Here is a 22,500-nt window from a genome sequence, read left to right as displayed (position 1 = left end):
ATCAGAGGTTATTGTGCAAAACTGAAGCTCATGGGATTGGGGGAAATGTATTGAGCTGGATAGAAAACTGGTTGGCAGAGAGGAAACAAAGAGTAGGGATTAATGGGTCCTTTTCAAATTGAGAGGTAGTAACTCGTGGGGTACCACACGGATAGTGCTGGGACCCCAGATATTCAAAATATATATTAATGATTTGGATGAGGGAACAAAATGCACCATCTCAAAGTTTGCAGATGATACCAAGTTAGGTGGGAGGGTGAATTGTGATGAGGATGCAGGGATCCCACAGCATGATCTAGACAGGTGGGAGAGTGGGCAAATCAATGGCAGATGCAGTATAATTTGGATAAGTGTGAGGTCATTCACTTTGCAAGCAAAACCAGGAAGGCAGATTACTACCTGAATGGTTGTAAATTGGGAGAGGGGAGTGTGCAGCGGGTCCTGGGTGTATTGAAGCAGGGATGTGTTGCTGCAATTGTATAAGCACTTGGTGAGGCCACACCTAGAGTATAGTGTGCAGTTTTGGTCTCCTTCTCTGAGGAAAGATGTTCTTGCTCTCGAGGGAGTGCAGCGAAGGTTTACCAGACTGATTCCATGGATGGTAGGACTGTCATATGAGGAGAGATTGACCAGGTTGGGATTGTTCTCACTGGAGTTCAGAAGAATGAGGGGGAATCTCATAGAGACTTATAAAATTCTAACAGGACTGTTTCCAATGATGGGTATGTCCAGAACCAGGGTCACAGTCTGAGGGTTCAGGGTGAATCATTTCGAACAGAAATAAGGAGATTCTTCACACAAAAAGTGGTGAGCCTGTGGAATTCATTACCGCAGGATAAAACCTTGAATATATTCAAGAGGCGACTGGATATAGCACTTGGAGAGAATGGGATCAAATACGATGGGGAGAAAGCAGGATCAGGCTATTGAGTTGGATGATCAGCCATGATCGTGCTGAATGGCGGAGCAGGCTCGAAGGGCCAAAAGGCCTCCTCCTATCTTCTTTGTATCTATGTAAAATTATGTCCCGATAGCAAGTGAGTCAGCCCTCTCCCACAAACCAGTCCTTCCCAAGATCTCACCATGGCTCTTTTCTTTTGTCTTGCAGGATCACCATCAGACTAGGCCGCGCCTTCCGGTGTCGCTGCGTTCCACCCACTTCTTCAGCACACCTCGGAGCACCAGTCTATGATAGACACCAACTTCTCGTCATTGCTGTCACATGCACCCTCCATCAGTGCAGAGACTATCACCTTGGTGGGGCATTTTACCAAAGAGGCTCCTCAGTCACCTTCTGGTGCGCATTTCACATGCTTTTCTTTTCTTTATTTGTGGGGTGGGATGTGCGTGTCCCTGGCTAGGCCAGCATTTATTGCCCATCCCCGAGGGCATTTAAGAGTCAACCACAATGCTGTGGGTCTGGAGTCACATGTAGGCCAGACCAGGTAAGGACGACAGATTTCCTTCCCTAAAGGATATTAGTGAACCAGATGGGTTTTTATGACAATTGGCAATGGTTTCATGGTCATCATCAGACTTTTCATTCCAGATTTTTATTGAATTAAAATTCCACCAACTGCCTTGGTTGGATTCGAACTTGGGTCCACTCTGGGCCTCTGGATTGCAGAGGCTGGGGCCACTGATAAAGCTTGGCCACTCCAATCCCCTTAGCTGGAGTTTGACAGTTTCCAGAGGGGCAGCCTGGGTAAGCTCCCAAATGACCAGAGGCTCTCTGAACATTTACAGAACACAGTAAGTAGTCAAAAGAGTGAACAGTCAGGGGCCTGGAAGTAGAACCAAAGAGGTGCGTTTACTGCAGCAATGACAGCCAGAGCCAGGCCACCCCGATCCAGAGGTGGACACCCCAAGTCCACGGACCTAGCAACAAGTCGCTCCTTGCTACTCCCCCCGGCCCAGGCAGCCACCCCCCAGCAAAATGGACAACGTTTGAGAGATTTACAACATTTTCTTACCTTTTCATCCCTCCTCATCAGCAATGGGGCCAGGCCCCGCTTGTAAATATTTACACCATTTTGCACCCGTGTGAGAGGGACTCCTAAGAGGGACAGCGCATCGTGGAAGGGAGTAGTATATTGTGTCCAAACTACTAATGATGTTAAAATTCTTGCAAATGAGAGTTTTGCATGGACCTGCCGACGTGGGGCACAAACTTTGATACTGCAGCCAGCGAGGAATTAGAGAATGTTGTCGGAATTCTCACCCGGCGCAACATCAATTTTTCAATTTTGTGCGATTCTTCACCGATCGTGAATCGCGCTTCTGGCATCGCAATGCCGAGAATACAGCCTGGTTTCTCTTAGTAATTTGATACAGTCCTTTTCCTTGATATATCCTTGATATATCATTCTTGCAGCTAATAAATGGTCTTTTGATTTTCTCTTTTGTTTGAAGCCAACAATTGATAGAGTGGAAGTGGGCACGGGGGAAATGCACGGGAGCCACCGGGAATATAGAGGGCAGACAAAAATGGGAGCCGGCGAAACAGGAGGGAGAGACCAGAGGAAGCAACAAGGGGGAGGCTAGAAAGCAGCTGACACAGGGACCAGAGGGCCAACACAAGGCCACATGAAAGAGAAGGCTCAAAAGCAGGTTGACAACAGGATGGGAAGCAGAGAAAAGAAGGGTTAGGAGGTCAAATGCCAGAGAGAGGGAGAAGAAGGGCACTTCCCGCAAATAAACGGCGAACAACCACCCATGGCGAAGTAAAGGGCCAAGCTGAAGACCCTGAAACAGCAAAAGAAGGGTGGTGGGTGGGTGTGTGTGTGTGGGAGGGGGTGGGCTACTTAAAAAGGACACCATGTAAACTGTAACCGACTCAGCTATCTTTAACAAATGTACAGTGTAAAAATGTAAAACTTCAATAAAAATATGTCGAGGTTGTAACATGACTTAATGACAAGGTGTCATGGGATTACATATTACAATATGAAGAGAAACTGCAACGTATATCCTGCATCAAATAAAAATGTATTCAATCTCCAAAACACTACATACCTCCAAAAGATCATGGTTATATTTCAATGCTTTCTCAGACTTTAGCAAACGTTTGGCTATGTCTGGTACCTCTAGGCCCATCTTTACTATACATTTAGCCTCTCGAAGAACCTCAACAATTCTGTGATCAAAGTTCGAATGCATTTTCCCAGTTTCTGGATTGCGTATCAAAAGAGTTGCATGCAGGACTGTATAAAAATTAAGTTTATAATATTCAAATATACATGAAACTAAGTGTCGCATTAAAAAGTAACATTTTCTACTCAATTCAAGTTATGAAAAAATAAAATATTTATTAGGAATTGAAATTCTACAAAGAGTTCCATCTCAGTCTCAACTAGCATGTCTCCAAATGACCGTAGTTTGATTTCAATAGCCGCAGACTTCAGGAAGCACTTGTTGAAACTTGCACCTCTAACTTTAACATTCACTAAGTTTGTTAAATAAAATTTGCCAAAAGAACCGTTTTTCCTTCAATACTCTAAGAATCTCAAGTATAACTCGGTAATGCAAATAATTTTTGTTCTCATAGAATCCTGGATTCCATACAGTGCAGATTGAGGTTAATTGACCCATTGAATCTGCACTGACCTTTTGAAAGAACACTCTACACATGTCCCTTCACCCCCTCACTGAGCTAAATCGCTGGCTTTTAAAGCAGACCAAGCAGGCCAACAGCACGGTTCGATTCCCGTACCAGCCTCCCTAGACAGGCGCCGGAATGTGGCGGCTAGGGGCTTTTCACAGTAACTTCATTGAAGCCTGCTCGTGGCAATAAGCAATTTTCATTTCATTTCATTTCATTTCATTCACCCCGTCCTATCCCTGTAACCCCATAACCAAACCTGCACATTCCTAGACACTGTGGGGCAATTTATCATGGCCAATCCTCTTAACCAACACATCTTTGGACTGTGGGAAGAAACTGGAACACCCAGAGGAAACACACGGAGATACGGGGAGAACATGCAAACTTCACACAGACAGTGACCAGAATTGAACCAAGATCCCTGGCACTGTGCCATCGTCTGTTAGACATTCTGGAGAGCTGCTAGTTGTACATCTTAGGGAGTTGAGGTTTAATAGTCCTACTTCTTTGTATCATAGTGTAATATACTTTTCAAATAATCAAGTGGTCCTGAAGTGTTGTGAAAGCAAAGTATGGCTTGTCTTCTGTTTTTAGCGCAAGATTATTGTCATGTGAGAGTACCTTTAAGAAATGAGTGTTTAAGAAATGTACCTAAAAGAAATGGGTGTTTATCAGTTATGTCAGAGCATGGGTGGAGCTGGGCTGCCTGTCATCTTTTTACTTTTGTTTTAGTCTGTTTGCTGCAGGGTGTGTTTTAGTTTTGTTTTTAGTGTTGGAGCTGAAGCCAGACCAAGCAGGTGCACTGCTGTTCCCTCTGCCATCAAAAGACTATCTCTTGATCATTTGGTGAACTCAGAATTATAAATGTTATATTTATATAAGAATTATAAATTATAAATTCAGTAGTGACTTTAACCTGATGTGCTTCTGTTAAAGGTTTTATTTTTAAGTTGTATGGATGTTAAAAGGAAAGCTTAAAGGATTATTTAGTTTTGCAGTCTTTGGGGGTTGTATTTGAATTAATGGTTGCTAAGATGTTCACTGTATGTTTTAAAAAGGTTAACTTGAGTTCATAGAATAAACATTGTTTTGCTTTAAAAAATACTTTTCCATTTCTGTTGTACCACACCTGTAGAGTGGGCCGTGTGCTCCCCATACCGCAATCTATTAAAAGTTGCGGGTCAGGTCAACTCCATGATACACTTTGGGGTTCTCTAACCCCTGGCCCATTACATTATACACATGAGATTTTATGCAAGGAAATAAGTGACAGTATTAATATTGTAGAGTAAGAAGTATTTCGACACCAGGTTAAAATCCAACAGGTTTCTTTTAAATCACTAGCTTTCGGAGCACAGCTCTGTCCTCAGGTGAATGAAGAGGTTGCTTCCAGAAACAAATATATCGACAAAGTCAAATATGCAAGACGATACTTTGAATGCGAGTCTTTGCAAGTAATAAAGTCTTTACAGGTCCAGATGGAGCAACTGGAGAGAGGGATAATCACAGGTTAGGTGTGAATTGTGTCTAGCCAGGACAGTTCGTAGTATTTCGCAAGCCCAGGCCAGATGGTGGGGGCTGAATGTAATGCGATATGAATCCAAGGTGCCAGTTGAGGCAGTACTCATGTGTGCGGAACTTGGCTGTAAGTTTCTGCTCGGCAATTCTGCGTTGTCGCACGTCCTGAAGGCCGCCTTGGAGAACGCTTACCCGAGGATCAGAGGCTGAATATCCTTGACTGCTGAAGTGTTCCCCGACTGGAAGGGAATATTCCTGCCTGGCGATTGTCGCGCGATGTTCGTTCATCCGTTGTCACAGCGTCTGCATGGTCTTGCCAATGTACCACGCTTCGGGGCATCCTTTCCTGCAGTGTATGAGGTAGACAATGTTGGCCGAGTCCCACGAGTATGTACCATGTACCTGGAGGGTGGTTTCCTCACATGTAATGATGGTACCCATGTCGATGAAATGGCACGTTTTGCAGAGATTGCCATGGCAGCGTTGTGTGGTGCTGTAGTCGCAGTTCTGAAGGCTGAGTAGTTTGCTGCAAACAATTGTCTGTTTGAAGTTGCGCGGTTGTTTGAAGGCAAGTAGTGGGTGTATGGGGATGACCGTGGCAAGATGTTCATCTTCATCGATTACGTTTTGAAGGCTGCGAAGATGATGTCGGAGTTTCTCCGCTCCGGGGAAGTACTGGACGACAAACGGTACTCTGTTGGTTGTGTCCCGTGTTTGTCTTCTGAGGAGGTCAGTGCGGTTTGCTGCTGTGGCGCGTTGGAACTGTCAATCAATGAGTCGAGCGCCATATCCCGTTTGTACGAGGGCATTTTTCAGTGTCTGTAGATGTCTGTTATGCTCCTCCTCGTCTGAGCAGATCCTGTATATGGAGGGCTTATCCATAGGGGGTGGCTTCTTTAATGTGTTTAGGGTGGAAGCTGGAAAAGTGGAGCATCGTGAGGTTATCTTGCGGTAAAGCAAAGTGCTGAGGTGACCGTCCTTGATGGAGAAGAGTGTGTCCAAGAATGCAGCCGATTCTGGAGAGTAGTCCATGGTGAGTCTGATGGTGGGATGGACCTTATTAATGTCATCGTGTAGTTGTTTCAGTAATTCTTCGCCGTGGGTCCAAAGGAAAAAATAGTCATTGATGTATTGGCGTATAACATTGGTTGACGGTCCTGTTAAGATCTTGTTCAAACTTGTGCATGAAGGTGTTGGCATATTGAGGTGCGAATTTGGTCCCCATGGCTGTTCCATGTATCTGGGTGAAGAACATGTTGTCAAAGGTGAAGACCTGGTGATCCAGAATGAAGCGGATGAGTTGCAGAATTGCGTCTGGAGATTGGCAGCTGTCGGTGTTAAGTATTGAGACTTTTGCAGCAATGCCATCGTCATAGGGGATGCTGGTGTAGAGTGGCAAGATGTCCATTGTGATGAGGAATGTTCCTGATTCAACTGGTCCATGGGTGCTGAGTTTCTGTAAGACGTCCGTCATATTATGGTACCACCATAATACCAGTACCAAAGAAGATCAAGGTAGCCTGCCTCAGCGACTACCAACTGGTGGCTCTGACGTCTGTTATCATGAAATGCTTCGAGCGGCTAGTCATGAGACCGATCACTGCCAGCCTCCCAGACGGTCTTGATCCACTGCAGTTTGCCTATCACCACAACCGGTTCATAGAAGATGCTGGCTTTGCAATCAACACTCGTACACTTCGACAACAAGGACACCTATATAAGACTGCTGTTCATCGACTGCAGCTCCGCCTTCAACACCTTTATCCCAACAAGACTAATAACCAAACTCCGCAATCTTGGACTTGACCCCTCCCTGTGCAGCTGGATCCTTGACTTCCTCACCAACAGACTGCAATCTGTTAGGATGGGCAACAACACCTCCTGCACAATAGTCCTCAACACTGGGGCCCCACAAGGATGTGTGCTCAGTCCTCTACTGTACTCCCTATACACACATGACTGTGTGACAAGATTTAACTCCAACTCAATCTATAAATTTGCAAATGATACAACTGTGGTAGGCCATATCTCAAACAATGACGCATCAGACTACAGGAGGGGGATAAATCACTTGGTTGCACGGTGTACCGTAAACAACCTCTCTCTAAATGTTAGAAAGACCAATGAACTGATCATTGACTTCAGGAAGCGTAGCACGACAAACATTCCCGTCTGCATCAATGATTCCGAAGTGGAGATGGTCTGGTTGGAGGATATCACAGTATAAAACAATACAGGGAAATCCATTGTCAACTTGTCGGACTACACCCTCCAACCAGACAAAATCGAGGTCCTCAGCAGAGGGCTCAATTTCTGTACCACCACCAAAATGGACCCCATCAGTCTCGTGGCAGACAGGAGGAATTCATCAGGCGACTAAGGGTCCGGGAGTTCTTCCATAGAACCCAAGAGGCCGACAGCGAACCCAATGAGACAGCCAATGAACCAGAACAGCAGACCGAGAGATCTGCGGTCCGGCAACCAAAGAGAAAAAGTTGAATTGGACCCCTCCGGAAGGCCGCTGCCCTCGACTCGACATGTATGTTCAAGCCGTCGGGAGTTGTGTCAATGCCAGATTCATCAGTCACATTCACAAGACAGCCCAAACGTCACCCAAGCACAACGCAACATCATCCGCGCTCTCAAGACCAACCGCAACATCGTCATCATACAAGCAGACAAAGGAGGGGCCACCGTCATACTGAACAGAACAGATTACTGCACAGAAGTGCACCGATAACTCAACAACCAGGAACACTACAGTCAGTTATCCGGAGATCCGACAAAGGAACACACCCGCCAACTCAACAGACTGATCAAGACCTTGGATCCAGACCTTCAGAGCATCCTACGTGCTCTCATCCCAAGTACTCAGAGCAGCACCAATATCCTGGGTGGAAATTTGCTACGGCTCTTCGGGCGGGGGGGTTTAAGCTAATTTGGCAGGGGGCTGGGAAAACGAGCTGTAGTCCAGAAGCCAGTGTTGAGAGTAGTGAGGTACTGAGGAAGGTATCAAGATTGCAGGAGTGTACCGGCAGACAGAAAGGTGGGTTGAAGTATGTCTACTTCAATGCAAGGAGCATTCGGAATAAGGTAGGTGAACTTGGAGCGTGGATTGGTACTTGGGACTACGATGTTGTGGCCATTACGGAGACATGATAACAACAGGAACAGGAATGGTTGTTGGAGGTTACGGGGTATAGATGTTTCAGTAGGAGTAGGGAAGGTGGTAAAAGAGGTGGAGGAGCAGCATTGTTAATCAAGGATAGTTTAACGGCTGCAGAAAGGCAGTTCGAAGGGGATCTGCCTACTGGGGTAATATGGGCTGAAGTTAGAAATAGGAAAGGAGTGGTCACATTGTTAGAAGTTTTCTATAGGCCCCAAAATAGTAATAGAGATGTGGAGGAAGAAATTGCAAAACAGATTATGGATAGGTGTGGAGGTCTCAGGGTAGTTGTCATGGGTGACTTTAACTTTCCAAAAATTGATTGGAACCTGTATAGGTCGAACAGTTTGGATGGGGCAGTTTTTGTACAGTGTGTGCAGGAGGGTTTCCTGACACAATATGTGGATAGGCCAACAAGAGTGGGGGCCACATTGCATTTGGTACTGGGTAATGAACCGGGCCAAGTGTTAGATTTGTTTGTGGGAGAGCACTTTGGAGATGCTGACCACAATTCGGTGTCTTTCTCTATTGCAATGGAAAGGGATAGGGCCATACGGCAGGGCAAGGTGTATAATTGGGGGAGGAGTAATTATGATGCGATTTGGCAAGAATTAGGGAGCATAAGATGGGAACAGAAACTGTCAGGGAAAGGCACAAATGTAACGTGGAGCTTGTTCAAGGAACAAATACTGCGTGTCCTTGATAGTATGTCCCTATCAGGCAGGGAGGAAATGGCCGTGTGAGGGAACCATGGTTCACAAAAGAGGTTGAATGTCTTGTCAAGAGGAAAATGGAAGGATATGTAAGGATGAGAAAACAAGGTTCAGTTGGTTCGCTTGAAGGTTACAAGGTAGCAAGGAATGCGTTAAAAAAAGGGTTTAGGAGAGCTAGGAGGGGGCATGAGAAGTCCTTGGCGGGTCGGATCAAGGAAAACCCCAAGGCTTTTTACTCTTATGTGAGCAATAAAAGAATGACTGTGGTGAGGGTAGGGCCGGTCAAGGACAGTGGTGGGAACTTATGCATGGAGTCAGAAGAAATAGGAGAGGTGTTGAATGAATACTTTTCTTCAGTGTTCACCAAGGAGAGGGGCCATGTTTTTGAGGATGACAGTGAATACAGGTGGGTAGGCTGGAGGATGTAGATGTTCTGAGGGAGGATGTATTAGCAATTTTGAAAAACCTGAGGATCGACAAGTCCCCTGGGCCAGATGGGATATATCCTAGGATTCTTTGGGAGGCAAGGGATGAGATTGCAGAGACTTTAGCTTTGCTCTTCGGGTCCTCACTATGCACCTGGGATAGTGCCAGAGGACTGGAGAGTGGAAAATGTTGTTCCTCTGTTCAAGAAAGAGAATAGGAAAGACCCTGGTAATTATAGGCCAGTTAGTCTTACTTCGGTGGTCGGTAAGTTAATGGAAAAGGTCCTGAAGGATAGAATTTATGACCATTTGAAAAGATGCAGCTGAATTCGGGATAGTCAACACGGATTCGTGAAGGGTAAATCTTGCCTCACAAATTTGATTGAATTCTTTGAGGAGGTAACTAAGTGTGAAGTTTAAGGTAGAGCAGTTGATATCGTATACATGGATTTTAGTAAGGCGTTTGATAAGGTCGGCTCATGAAGGAATGAAGTAAAGAGGTGTGGGATAGAGGGAAATTTGACCAATTGGACAAGTAACTGGCTATCACATAGAAAACAGAAGGTGGTGGTGGGTGGAAAATTTTCAGACTGGAGATCAGTTACCAGCGATATACCACAGGGATCAGTGCTGGGTCCTCTGCTATTTGTGATTTTTATCAATGACTTGGAGGTGGGGGCTGACGGGTGGGTCAGTAAATTTGCTGATGACACCAAGATTGGTGGAGTAGTGGATGAGGTGGAGGGCTGTTGTCGGCTGCAAAGAAACATTGATAGGATGCAGAGCTGGGCTGAAAAATGGCAGATGGAGTTTAACGCTGATAAGTGCGAGGTGATTCATTTTGGTAGAAAAAATTTGAATGTGGATTACAGGGTCAAAGGCAGGGTTCTGAGGAATGTGGAGGAACAGAGAGATCTTGGGGTTCATGTCCACAGATCACTGAAGGTTGCCACTCAAGTGGATAGAGCCGTGAAGAAGGCTTATAGTGTGTTAGCGTTTATTAACAGGGGGCTTGAGTTTAAGAGCCGCGGGGTTATGCTGCAACCATACAAGATCCTGGTGAGACCACATTTGGAGTATTGTGTGCAGTTCTGGTCACCTCATTATAGGAAGGATGTGGAAGCATTGGAAAGGGTGCAAAGGAGGTTTACCAGGATGCTGCCCGGTTTGCAGGCTAGGTCTTATGAGGAAAGGTTGAGGGAGCTTTCTCTTTCGAGCGGAGGAGGATGAGAGGTGACTTAATAGAGGTTTATAAGATGGTGAGGGGGATAGATAGAGTGGACGTTCAGAGACAAGTTCCTTGGGTGGATGTAGCTGTTACAAGTGGGCATAACTATAAGATTCAGGGTGGGAGATATAGGAGGGATATCTGAGGTAGGTTCTTTACTCAGAGAGTGGTTATAAGAACATAAGAACTAGGAGCAGGAGTAGGCCATCTGGCCCCTCGAGCCTGCTCCACCATTCAATGAGATCATGGCTGATCTTTTGTGGACTTAGCTCCACTTTACGGCCCGAACACCATAACCCTTAATCCCTTTATTCTTCAAAAAACTATCTATCTTTACCTTAAGACCATTTAATGAAGAAGACTCAACTGCTCCACTGGGCAAGGAATTCCATAGATTCACAACCCTTTGGGTGAAGAAGTTCCCCCTAAACTCAGTCCTAAATCTACTTCCCCTTATTTTGAGGCTCTGACCCCTAGTTCTGCTTTCACCCACCAGTGGAAACAACCTGCCCACATCTATCCTATCTATTCCCTTCATAATTTTATATGTTTCTATAAGGTCCCCCGCCGCATCCTTCTCAATTCCAACGAGTACAGTCCCAGTCTACTCAACCTCTCCTCATAATCCAACCCCTTCAGCTCTGGGATTAACCTAGTGAATCTCCTCTGCACACCCTCCAGTGCCAGTATGTCCTTTCTCAAGTAAGGAGACCAAAACTGAACACAATACTCCAGGTGTGGCCTCACTAACACCTTATACAATTGCAGTATAACCTCCCTCATCTTAAACTCCATCCCTCTAGCAATGAAGGACAAAATTCCATTTGCCTTGTTAATCACCTGTTGGACCTGTAAACCAATTTTCTGTGACTCATGCACTAGCACACCGAGGTCTCTCTGCACAGCAGCATGCTTTAATATTTTATCATTTAAATAATAATCCCGTTTGCTGTTATTCCTACCAAAATGGATAACCTCACATTTGTCAACATTGTATTCCGTCTGCCAGACCCTAGCCCATTCACTTAACCTATCCAAATCCCTCTGCAGACTTCCAGTATCCTCTGCACTTTTCACTTTACCACTTATCTTAGTGTCATCTGCAAACTTGGATACATTGCCCTTGGTCCCCAACTCCAAATCATCTATGTAAACTGTGAACAATTGTGGGCCCAACACGGATCCCTGAGGGACACCACTAGCTTCTGATTGCCAACCAGAGAATCACCCATTAATCCCAACTCTTTGCTTTCTATTAATTAACCAATCCTCTATTCATGCTACTACTGTACCCTTAATACCATGCATCTTTATCTTATGCAGCAACCTTTTGTGTGGCACCTTGTCAAAGGCTTTCTGGAAATCTAGATATACCACATCCACTGGCTCCCCATTATCTACCGCACTGGTAATGTCCTCAAAAATTTCCACTAAATTAGTTAGGCACGACCTGCCCTTTATGAACCCATGCTGTGTCTGTCCAATGGGACAATTTCCATCCAGATGCCTCGCTATTTCTTCCTTGATGATAGATTCCAGCATCTTCCCTACTACTGAAGTTAAGCTCACTGGCCCACTTTATGCCTACCTCCTTTTTTAAATAATGGTGTCACACTTGCCAATTTCCAATCCGCCACGACCACCCCAGAGCCTAGTGAACTTTGGTAAATTATCACTAGTTGCATTTGCAACTTCCCTAGCCATCTCTTTAAGCACTCTGGGATGCATTCCATCAGGGCCAGGAGACTTGTCTACCTTTAGCCCCATTAGCTTGCCAATCACTACCTCCTTAGTGATAACAATCCTCTCAAGGTCCTCACCTGTCATAGCCTCATTTCTATCAGTCACTGGCATGTTATTTGTGTCTTCCACTGTGAAGATCGACCCAAAAAACCTGTTCAGTTCCTCAGCCATTTCCTCATCTCCCATTATTAAATCTCCCTTCTCTTCCTCGAAAGGGCCAATATTTACCTTAGCCACTCTTTTTTGTTTTATATATTCGTCGAAACCTTTACTATTTGTTTTTATATTCTGAGCAAGTTTCCTCTCATAATCTATCTTCCTCTTCTTTATAGCTTTTTTAGTAGCTTTCTGTTGCCCCCTAAAGATTTCCCAGTTCTCTAGTCTGCCACTAATCTTTGGCGCTTTGTATGCTTTTTTCTTCAATTTGATACTCTCCCTCATTTCCTTAGATATCCACGGTTGATTTTCCCTCTTTCTACCGTCCTTCCTTTTTGTTGGTATAAACCTTTGCTGAGCACTGAAAAATCGCTTGGAAGGTTCTCCACTGTTCCTCAACTGTTTCACCATAAAGTCTTTGCGCCCAGTCTACCTTAGGTAGCTCTTCTCTCATCCCATTGTAATCTCCTTTGTTTATGCACAAAATACTAGTGTTTGATTTTACCTTCTCACCCCCCAACTGTATTTTAAATCCACCATATTGTGATCGCTCCTTCCGAGAGGATCCCTAATTATGAGATCATTAATCAATCCTGTCTCATTACACAGGACCAGATCTAGGACCGCTTGTTCCCTCGTAGGTTCCGTAGTAACAACATAGAATGCATCCACGTAGAATGCAAACAAACAAAATTTTAGAGTGATTTAGATATCATTCGCGAGTTCAAAAAGTTGGAGAATCTGTTAACAACTTCATAACCGATCTAAAACTCCTAGCTCAAACTTGTAATTATGCAGATCAACATGACTCTCTAGTGAGAGATCAAATCGTCTAAGGTATGACAGATGAATCTTCAAGATTGCTATTGAAAAATGCATCACCAATGAACAAAGTAAAAATGAATACTTTGAGTTTTATCCGAAAGGAAAAGGCGTGAAAGTCCACCACGAGGTTGAGAAAATAAAAATTGTGTCGCAGGCAGCACAGAAGAACATTTGAGACAGCAGCTGTCTCGCGCACGCATTTTTCAACTTGGGACATGCGCGCTTTGCACGTACATGCGAGACACCGCAAAAGAGGTCTGCGTATGCGCGAAAGTCATTGATGTGACACGGCGACAACGTGATGACGTGTCATAGATGTGGGAACGTCCATTTAAAGGGATACTGTCCAGCTTTTGGAAAACGCTGTTTGAGATGTTTAAAAATGAATCATTATGCTTCTCAGTGCCAGACTTCAACAAATGATCTCCCTCCTACACAAAAAAAGAATTATAAAGTGAGAGCTGTTGAAAAAGATGAAAACGATAATTCACCGCACGATTTTACCCAAGATGATGACAGTTTCACATTGGAAAATACATTATTTGTTGGAGTGATTGAAGCGTCAATGAAGACAGATCTTCAAGCAAAAAAGACAGATCTTCAAGCAACAAAGAAAGCTCTTCATGCAACAAAAACCTACACCTCCTGCTGCTCCATCTACACCTCCCGCTCTTCCATCTACACCTCCCGTTGCCTGGGGAAAGCGGGCAGCATAATCAAACACCCCTCCCACCCAGCTTACTCACTCTTGCAACTTCTTCCATCGGGCAGGAAATACAGAAGTCTGAGAACACGTACGAAAAGACTCAAAAACAGCTTCTTCCCCTCTGTTACCAGATTCCTATACGACCCTCTTATAGACTGACATCATTAACACTACACCCATGTATGCTTCATCCGATGTCGATGCCTTTGTCGTTACATTGTATACGGTGTATTGACCTATTACGTATTTTCATTTATTCCCTTTTCTTCCCATGTACTTAATGATCTGTTGAGCTGCTTGCAGAAAAATTTCACTGTACCTCGGTACACGTGACAATAAACAAATCCAATCCAATCCAATCCAAAATCAACAAGTCAACATCGTTAGCAATGAATGGATGACAACAGTATACGTATCAACAATTGTCCAATCACATTTAAGTTAGAATACAGGTGCGTCAGCTGGGGCTGGTTTAGCACAGTGCTAAATCACTGGCTTTGAAAGCAGACCAAGGCAGGCCAGCAGCACGGTTCAATTCCCGTACCAGCCTCCCCGAACAGGCGCCGCAATGTGGCGACTAGGGGCTTTTCACAGTAACTTCATTTGAAGCCTACTTGTGAAAATAAGCGATTTTCATTTCAAATCTACTCAACTCCAAGGAATTGTCTACTATCATAGGTAACTACGACATCGTACCTGTAGAATGTTCACTGAAAGATTACAATGGAAATCAAATCATTTTGCCTGGCTCGTGCTATCTAAATGCCACCAACAGGGACATTCACAAAAAGATAAGATTTGAAATAGTGGATGATAACCGTTCTTCGCTGTTGGGTGCTCAGACATGTAATAATAATAACAATCGCTTATTGTCACAAGTAGGCTTCAATGAAGTTACTGTGAAAAACCCCTAGTTGCCAAATTCCGACGCCTGTTCGGGGAGGCTGGTACGGGAATTGAACCCGCGCTGCTGGACTTGTTCTGCATTACAAGCCAGCTGTTTAAACCCCTATGCTTGACCAGCCCCATGTAAAGATTTACAGCTGATTCAGAGAATCTTCCTCAATACTTTGACATCTACAACGGACGATGACATCCAACAACTATTGAAAGAATACCCTGATGGGCATATTACCATATCAATATAAAATTCTTCTTAAAAAGGATGCCAAGCCAGTGATACATCCACCGAGATGAGTACCAGCACCTCTGAGAGAAAGATTGAAAGCTGAACTCACAAGATTGCAATACAAGGAATAATTTAAAAAGTGACACAATCAACAGATTGGGTGAGCTCCATAGTCTGTGCAAAGAAACCATCGGGTGACAGAAGGATATGCATGTATTCTAAAGGCCTCAACAGAAATATTCGTCGAGAGCATTACCCAATACCTAAAAGAGAGGACATCACCTCAGAAATGGTCAATACCAAAATATTCACCAAATTAGACGCCTCACAAGGATTTTGGCAGATGCAGCTTGATGACTCCAGCAAGCTCTTCTGCATGTTCAATACACCTTTTAGGAGGTATTTTTTCAATAGAATGCCCTTTGGTATTATTTCTGCTTTGGATTTGGATTTGTTTAGTTTATGTCACGTGTACCGAGGTACAGTGAAAAGTATTATTCTGCAAGCAGCTCAACAGATCATTCAGTACATGGAAGAAAAGGGAATTAGACAAAATTCAAGAAAATACATGAGAATACATAATAGGGCAACACAAGATATACAATGTAACTACATAAGCATTGGCATCGGTTGAAGCATACAAGGTGTAGTGCTAATGAGGTCAGTCAATAAGAGGGTCATTTAGGAGTCTGGTGACAGTGGGGAAGAAGCTGTTTTTGAGTCTGTTCGTGCGTGTTCTCAGACTTCTGTATCTCCTGCCCGATGGAAGAAGTTGGAAAAGTGAGTAAGCCGGGTGGGAGGGATTCTTGATTATGCTTTCCCTCAGCAGCGGGAGGTGTAGATGGAGTCCATGGATGGGAGGCAGGTTTGTGTGATGGACTGGGCGGTATTCACGACTCTCTGAAGTTCCTTGCGGTCCTGGGCCGAGCAGTTGCCATACCAGGCTGTGATGCAGCCCGATAGGATGCTTTCTATAGTGCATCTGTAAAAGTTGGTAAGGGTTAATGTGGATATGCCGAATTTCCTTAGTTTCCTGAGGAAGTATAGGCGCTGTTGTGCTTTCTTGGTGATAGCACGACATGAGTGGACCAGGACAGATTTTTGGTGATGTGCACCACTAGGGATTTGAAACTGCTAACCATCTCCACCTCGGCCCCGTTGATGCTGACAGGGGTGTGTACAGTACTTTGCTTCCTGAAGTCAATGACCAGCTCTTTAGTTTTGCTGGCATTGAGGGAGAGATTGTTGTCGTTACACCACTCCACTAGGTTCTCTATCTCCCTCCTGTATTCGGACTCGTCGTTATTCAAGATCCGGCCCGCTATGGTTGTATCGTCAGCAAACTTGTAGATGGAGTTGGAACCAAGTTTTGCACGCAGTCGTGTGTGTACAGGGAGTAGAGTAGGGGGCTAAGTACGCAGCCTTGCGGGGCACCGGTATTGAGGACTATTGTGGAAGTGGTGTTGGTGTTCATTCTTGCTGATTGTGGTCTGTTGGTCAGAAAGTCAAGGATCCAGTTGCAGAGTGGAGAGCCAAGTCCTAGGTTTTGGAGCTTTGATATGAGCTTGGCTGGGATTATGGTGTTGAAGGCGGAGCTGTAGTCAATAAACAGGAGTCTGATGTAGGAGTCCTTGTTTTCAGATGCTCTCGGGATGAGTGTAGGGCCAGGGAAATGGCGTCTGATGTGGACCGGTTGCGATGGTATGCGCATTGAAGTGGGTCAAGGCGTTCCGGGAGTATGGAAGTGATGCGCTTCATAATCAGCCTCTCGAAGCACTTCATTACAACTGACGTCAGGGCCACCGGGCGGTAGTCATTGAGGCATGTTGCCTGGTTCTTCTTTGGTACCGGTATGATGGTGGTCTTCTTGAAGCAGGTGGGGACCTCGGAGTGGAGTCGGGATAGATGTCTGTGAATACCTCTGCCAGCTGGTATGCGCAGGCTCTGAGTGCATGACCAGGGATCCCGTCCGGGCCCGTCGCCTTCCGTGGGTTCACTTTCAGGAAGGCCAATCTGACTTTGGAAACTGTGATGGTGGGTATGGGTGAATTATGGGCTTCTGGGGCACTCGACAGCTGATTGTTGGTTACCTGCTAAAACCGAGAATAGAATACATTAAGTTCATCGGGGAGTGGTGCGCTGCTGCCAGAGATACTGCTCGGCTTCGCTTTGTAGCCCGTTATGTTGTTTAGTCCTTGCCACAACCGCTGAGAGTCTGTCTGTGACTCTAGCTTAGTTTGATATTCTCTCTTGGCATCTCGGATGGCTTTGCGGAGGTCGTACCTTGATTTCTTGTATAGGACAGGGTCGTCTGCCTTGAACGCCTCAGATCTGTCCTTCAGTAGGGAGTCAATCTTGCGGTTGAGCCATGGTTTCCGGTTGGGAAACGTACGTACTGCTTTCTTTGGCATGCAGTCGTCCACACATTTGCTGATGAAGTCTGTGACGGTAGTGGCATACTCATTTAAGTTAGTCGCTGAGTTCTTAAATATGGACCAGTCCACTGTCTCTAAGCAGTCACGTAAGAGCTCTTCTGTCTCCTCGGACCAGCACTGCGCAACCTTCTTAGCTGGATTCTCCCGCTTGAGTTTCTGCTTGTAAGCCGGGAGAAGGAGCACATTCTTATGGTCTGATTACCCAAAATGCGGTCGGGGGATGGAACGGTAGGCGCCCTTGATTTTTGAGTAGCAGTGGTCAAGAGTGTTGTCGCCCCTGGTGGGACAGGAGATGTGCTGGTGGAATTTTGGCAGTACACTCTTGAGGTTGGCTTTGTTGAAGTCTCCGGCCACAATGAACAAGGCCTCCAGGTGTTCTGTTTCATAGTTGTTTATGACTGTGTACAGTTCATCCAGCACCTTCCTCACTTCTGCCTGGGGTGGGATGTAGGCCGCTGTGATAATGGCTGAAGTGAACTCACGTGGAAGATAGTATGGGCGGCACTTTACGGTCAAGTATTCCAGGTTTGGGGAGCAGTAGGTCGCCAGGGTCACCACATCCAAGCACCAGGAGGAGTTGATGAGGAGGCAAACCCCTCCACCCTTCGCTTTGCCTGAAGATGCCATGCGGTCCACCCGGTGAATAGAGAAGCCTTCAGGTTATATGGCACAGTCCGGTGAGGCGAGGGTGAGCCATGTCTCTGTGAAACAGAACACACAGCAGTCTCTTACTTCCCTCTGAGAGGTAAGTCTGGCGTTAAGTTCAAACAGCTTGTTTTCAATCGCTTGGACGTTTGCCAGGGGTATGCTGGGGAGAGAGGTCTTGAAACCGTGTTGCTTCAGTCTAACCTGCAGACCGTTGCGTTTCCCTCGCTTCCTCGGTCGGCGGCTGCTGCTGGATGATCCTGGGATCCGATGGGAGACGTCAGCCCTTGTGGAAGGTAGGTGGTTGCGTCTGGCGGGGTCCAGGGCGCTAGCAGGGTCCAGGGCGCTGTTTACGTTTCCGGGGTCGCGTCTGGCAGGGTCGCGGGCGCTGGTTGAGGTAGAGGGGTTGCTGGGGGGCGAGTTTGCGATCCGGATGGGTCCCGGCAATCTGCGGGCGCGGGAATACCTTGCAGCGCGTTCGGGTCCTCGCGCGCGGTCTCCTTCTGCTTCAGAAATATTTCATCGTATAACGGAGCAGATGACAGAGAACATTGAAGGTGTTTGTGTTTAAGTCAATGACGTAATCATCTGGTCTACGACAGCAGAAGAACACATGATACACAGAACACGGGACTCTGAAAAGTTTTTAAGAGAATACATAAGGATGGTTTAAAGCTCAACCAATCAAAGTGTATGTTTGCCACCTCATCACTAAAATTTCTTGGTGGCAACGTAACAGCACATGGTATCAAACCTGACGATGATAAAATTCAAGCCATTGAAACAATGCAACCGAAAGACAAAAAAGTTGTCTTACGCTTTCTTGGGTTTGTGAATTTCCCAGGAAAATTTATATCAAATCTTTCAACCATAACTACTGCATTACGTCAGCTCATCAAGAAAACATTGATTTTCAATGGACTCAGCGTTACAATGAAAAATGGCTGGATCTTAAGCAACAGCTGATGCAGGCTCCAAGCTTGACATTCTTTGACCTGACAAAGCCCACTAAAATTTCGACTAATGCCAGTCAGAATGGCATTGGTGCCGTTTTGTTACAACAGGACGTCCACAACAACTGGGTTCCCATCACCTATGCATCCAGATCAATGGCTTCAACTGAGTGCAGGTACGCCCAGATTGAGAAGGAGTGTCTCGGACTTGTTACTGGAATTACAAAATTTCATGATTATGTACACGGCTTACCAAGATTTACTGTGGAAACAGACCATCATCCACTTGTTAACATTATCGACAAAAATCCTAATGATATGGCACCTAGACTGCAAAGGCTTCTGATGAAATTGCGCAGATATGATTTTAATCTTATCTATACTCCAGGTAAAGAGTTAATCATAGCTGACACTCTGTAACGATCGATTGACACTGATATCACACCAACAGAATCAATCTTTGATGCTACAACTTTTTGGAGAACCACTTCCTGCATCCGATCACAAACTTCAACAGATACGTAACGAGACACAAAAGGATGCCACTTTGACAGAGTAATCCATCACTTGCAGAATGGATGGCCAAAAGATCACTGTCCACAATACCAGACTTTACAGTCTGAACTGACATTATTGGATGGTATTCTACTGCGACATGACAGAATCGTCATTCCAGAAAGTCAGAAATGCTAAACAAACTTCACAAAGGCCATCTTGGCATCGAGAAGAGCAAACTAAGAGATAGGCAAGCTATATGCTGGCCAGGTGCTCATCAAGATATCACAGATATGATCATGTCATGTTCTACTTGCCAAAAACATCAAAATCAAAATTGCAAAGAAACATCGCAACAGCATGACATTATCACGTCACCATGGGTGAAAGTAGGTATCGACCTTTTTCACTCATATGGCAAAGATTACATTTTAGTCATTGACTATTATTCAAACTTTCCAGAAGTCATGAAACTAAATGATCTCACATCCACAATTGTTATTAATGCATGCAGAGACGGGCAGCATGGTAGCGCAGTGGGTTAGCCCTGCTGCCTCACGGCGCTGAGGTCCCAGGTTCGATCCCGGCTCTGGGTCACTGTCCGTGTGGAGTTTGCACATTCTCCCCGTGTTTGCGTGGGTTTCGCCCCCACAACGCAAAGATGTGCAGGGTAGGTAGCTTGGCTACGCTAAATTGCCCCTTAATTGGAAAAAATGAATTGGGTATTCTAAATTTATTTTTAAAAAGCATGCAGAGACATCTTTGTGAGACATGGAATACCGCAAACCATCATGCCTGATAACGGTCCCTGTTTTACCAGCTGTGAATGGAAGGAATTTGCAATGACATACAATTTCAGACATATCACCTCGAGCCCTCATTTCACGTAGTCCAACAGAAAGGTTGAAAAAGGGTTCATATTATCAAACAATTATTAAGTAAAGCCAGAGAATCGCAATCTGATTTCTATTTAGCATTGTTAAACTACAGATCATCACATTTGACATCAGGATTATCTCCAGCACAGATGTTAATAGAAACATTAGGACAACATTACCTTAACTGCATATTACTGATCCTGATCAACATGATGTTGTGCAAAAACTGCATTACCAACAACAAAAACAGAAACAATACTATGATCAACATGCCAAGAATCTGAAACCTCTTGAAGCAGATGATACTATTCGCATCAGACTTCCTGCTCAAGTTCTCAAACAGGTATCACCTGGTCCATATCTGGTAAAAACATCTGGTGATGTACTAATCAGAAGAAATCATAGTGATCTTCTGCAAATTAAGGTTCACACACCAGTTTTTCCTGATCTTGACTTACTGTCTGTTGCATAACATGTTGAACAACAACAACATTCTACTCCATAAATGAGTAAGAACATTAAAACCAATACCTCGCTGTTGAAATTAAGAAGATCCATAAGAAGTAGAAGAAAACCAAATAGACTCAATCTATGAACTTTAAAGTGATTCTAGTATTTTGCTAGATTCTAGCAAACCACTGCATATGTAAATGTTCTTTTGTCTACATAAGAAAATGTTAAAAAAGGGGGATGTACTGGTCTCTGTGTGTAGTAATACATGATCAGACTATGTTAAGCAAGTACAGGCAATTCAACACGAGATGGCCACACTATCAGAACCTAAAGAAGGTTTCCCCACTCTTTCCTGGAGGAGAGTGTGTCTGGAGTGCAGAGAGTCCAGAAGAGAGATAGCTAGAGAAAATAAGTTAATAGATACCAGTATTTAGCATTATCTTATTTAATATAGTTATTTGTTTGTTTACTAATTCAGTATTAAGTAAAAAGGACTCACACAATAATTTTATATTGCCCATTAAATTACTTTATCATCACTGGAAGACTACATCTATATTTCAACAACTCGGCTATATAATAAAGAGTAATATATATATTACAATATCGTAATATAACAGTTACCTCACAGTTTACCAGAATATAGTAGCAGATTTTAGTTAAAATGAATCATATACTTACAATATTGTATAGTTGAAATTTCTTTTGTCCATGCCTTATGATGCAACACTTCAAACTTTACTAGTACATAAGCGACTTTGTTGTACATTCGCACAATGGACATTCCCCGTGAACTTTTTAGAATATCAGAATTTTTCTGAAATAAAAAACAGAACTTAAAAATAGCTGCAGCTGACACCGGTCTTCCACTTTTCACATGTGCAAAAACATTTCAGCTTGTGCCATCTAGAGGTAACTACACATAGCAAAAGTAACAAGTAAAACATAACAAATATGTAAAACATGATGAAAGATAGTCTCAAACCTCTTCTATAATGGAAAGACCATATGGAAATAGGATTATCACTTTGAAAAATACCAATGTTGAGTAATAACCAGAGAAAATGCTGGAAAATCTCAGCAGGTCTGGCAGCACCTGTAGGGAGAGAAAAGAGCTAACGTTTCGATTCTAGATGACCCTCTGTCAAAGCCAGATTCTGCCAGTCATGCCGGCTTCCCATTGTCTGAACCATGGTGTCGACATCCTCAGTGATGGTCCTCAATGACTGGACCATGCTCTGGAGTTCCTGGGCAATGTCTACCTGTAGTCCGGATCACAACCCTCATCGACTAAGACATGATGTTGAGGCCCTCAGTCATGATCATCACAGACTGAGTCATGCCTGAGACACCACCACTCAAAAGTATTTAAACTAGTATGGCAGGGGATGGGAACCTGAGCAGCAGGCCAGCAAGTGCAGAGACTGG

General features: G+C 44.5%; 1 protein-coding gene across 5 annotated transcripts in view; it reads right to left on the bottom strand.

Moving 5' to 3' along the window:
* LOC119966976 (dynein heavy chain 8, axonemal-like) overlaps positions 1-22,500 on the bottom strand; it is a 1,648,910-nt gene that overhangs the window by 1,115,837 nt on the left and 510,573 nt on the right. For all 5 annotated transcript variants that reach the window (XM_038798944.1, XM_038798946.1, XM_038798947.1 and 2 more), the window contains 2 exons: positions 21,754-21,889; positions 3,016-3,203 (listed from right to left, as the gene is read on the bottom strand). In XM_038798944.1, coding sequence (XP_038654872.1) covers positions 3,016-3,203; positions 21,754-21,889 — 324 coding nt within the window. The remainder of the gene's footprint in view (positions 1-3,015; positions 3,204-21,753; positions 21,890-22,500) is intronic.

This window comes from Scyliorhinus canicula, chromosome 6, assembly GCF_902713615.1.
Source record: "Scyliorhinus canicula chromosome 6, sScyCan1.1, whole genome shotgun sequence".
Classification (NCBI taxonomy): Eukaryota; Metazoa; Chordata; class Chondrichthyes; order Carcharhiniformes; family Scyliorhinidae; genus Scyliorhinus; species Scyliorhinus canicula.
The sequence above is the reverse complement of the archived record's forward strand: the minus strand, read 5'-3'. Positions and strand labels throughout refer to the sequence as shown.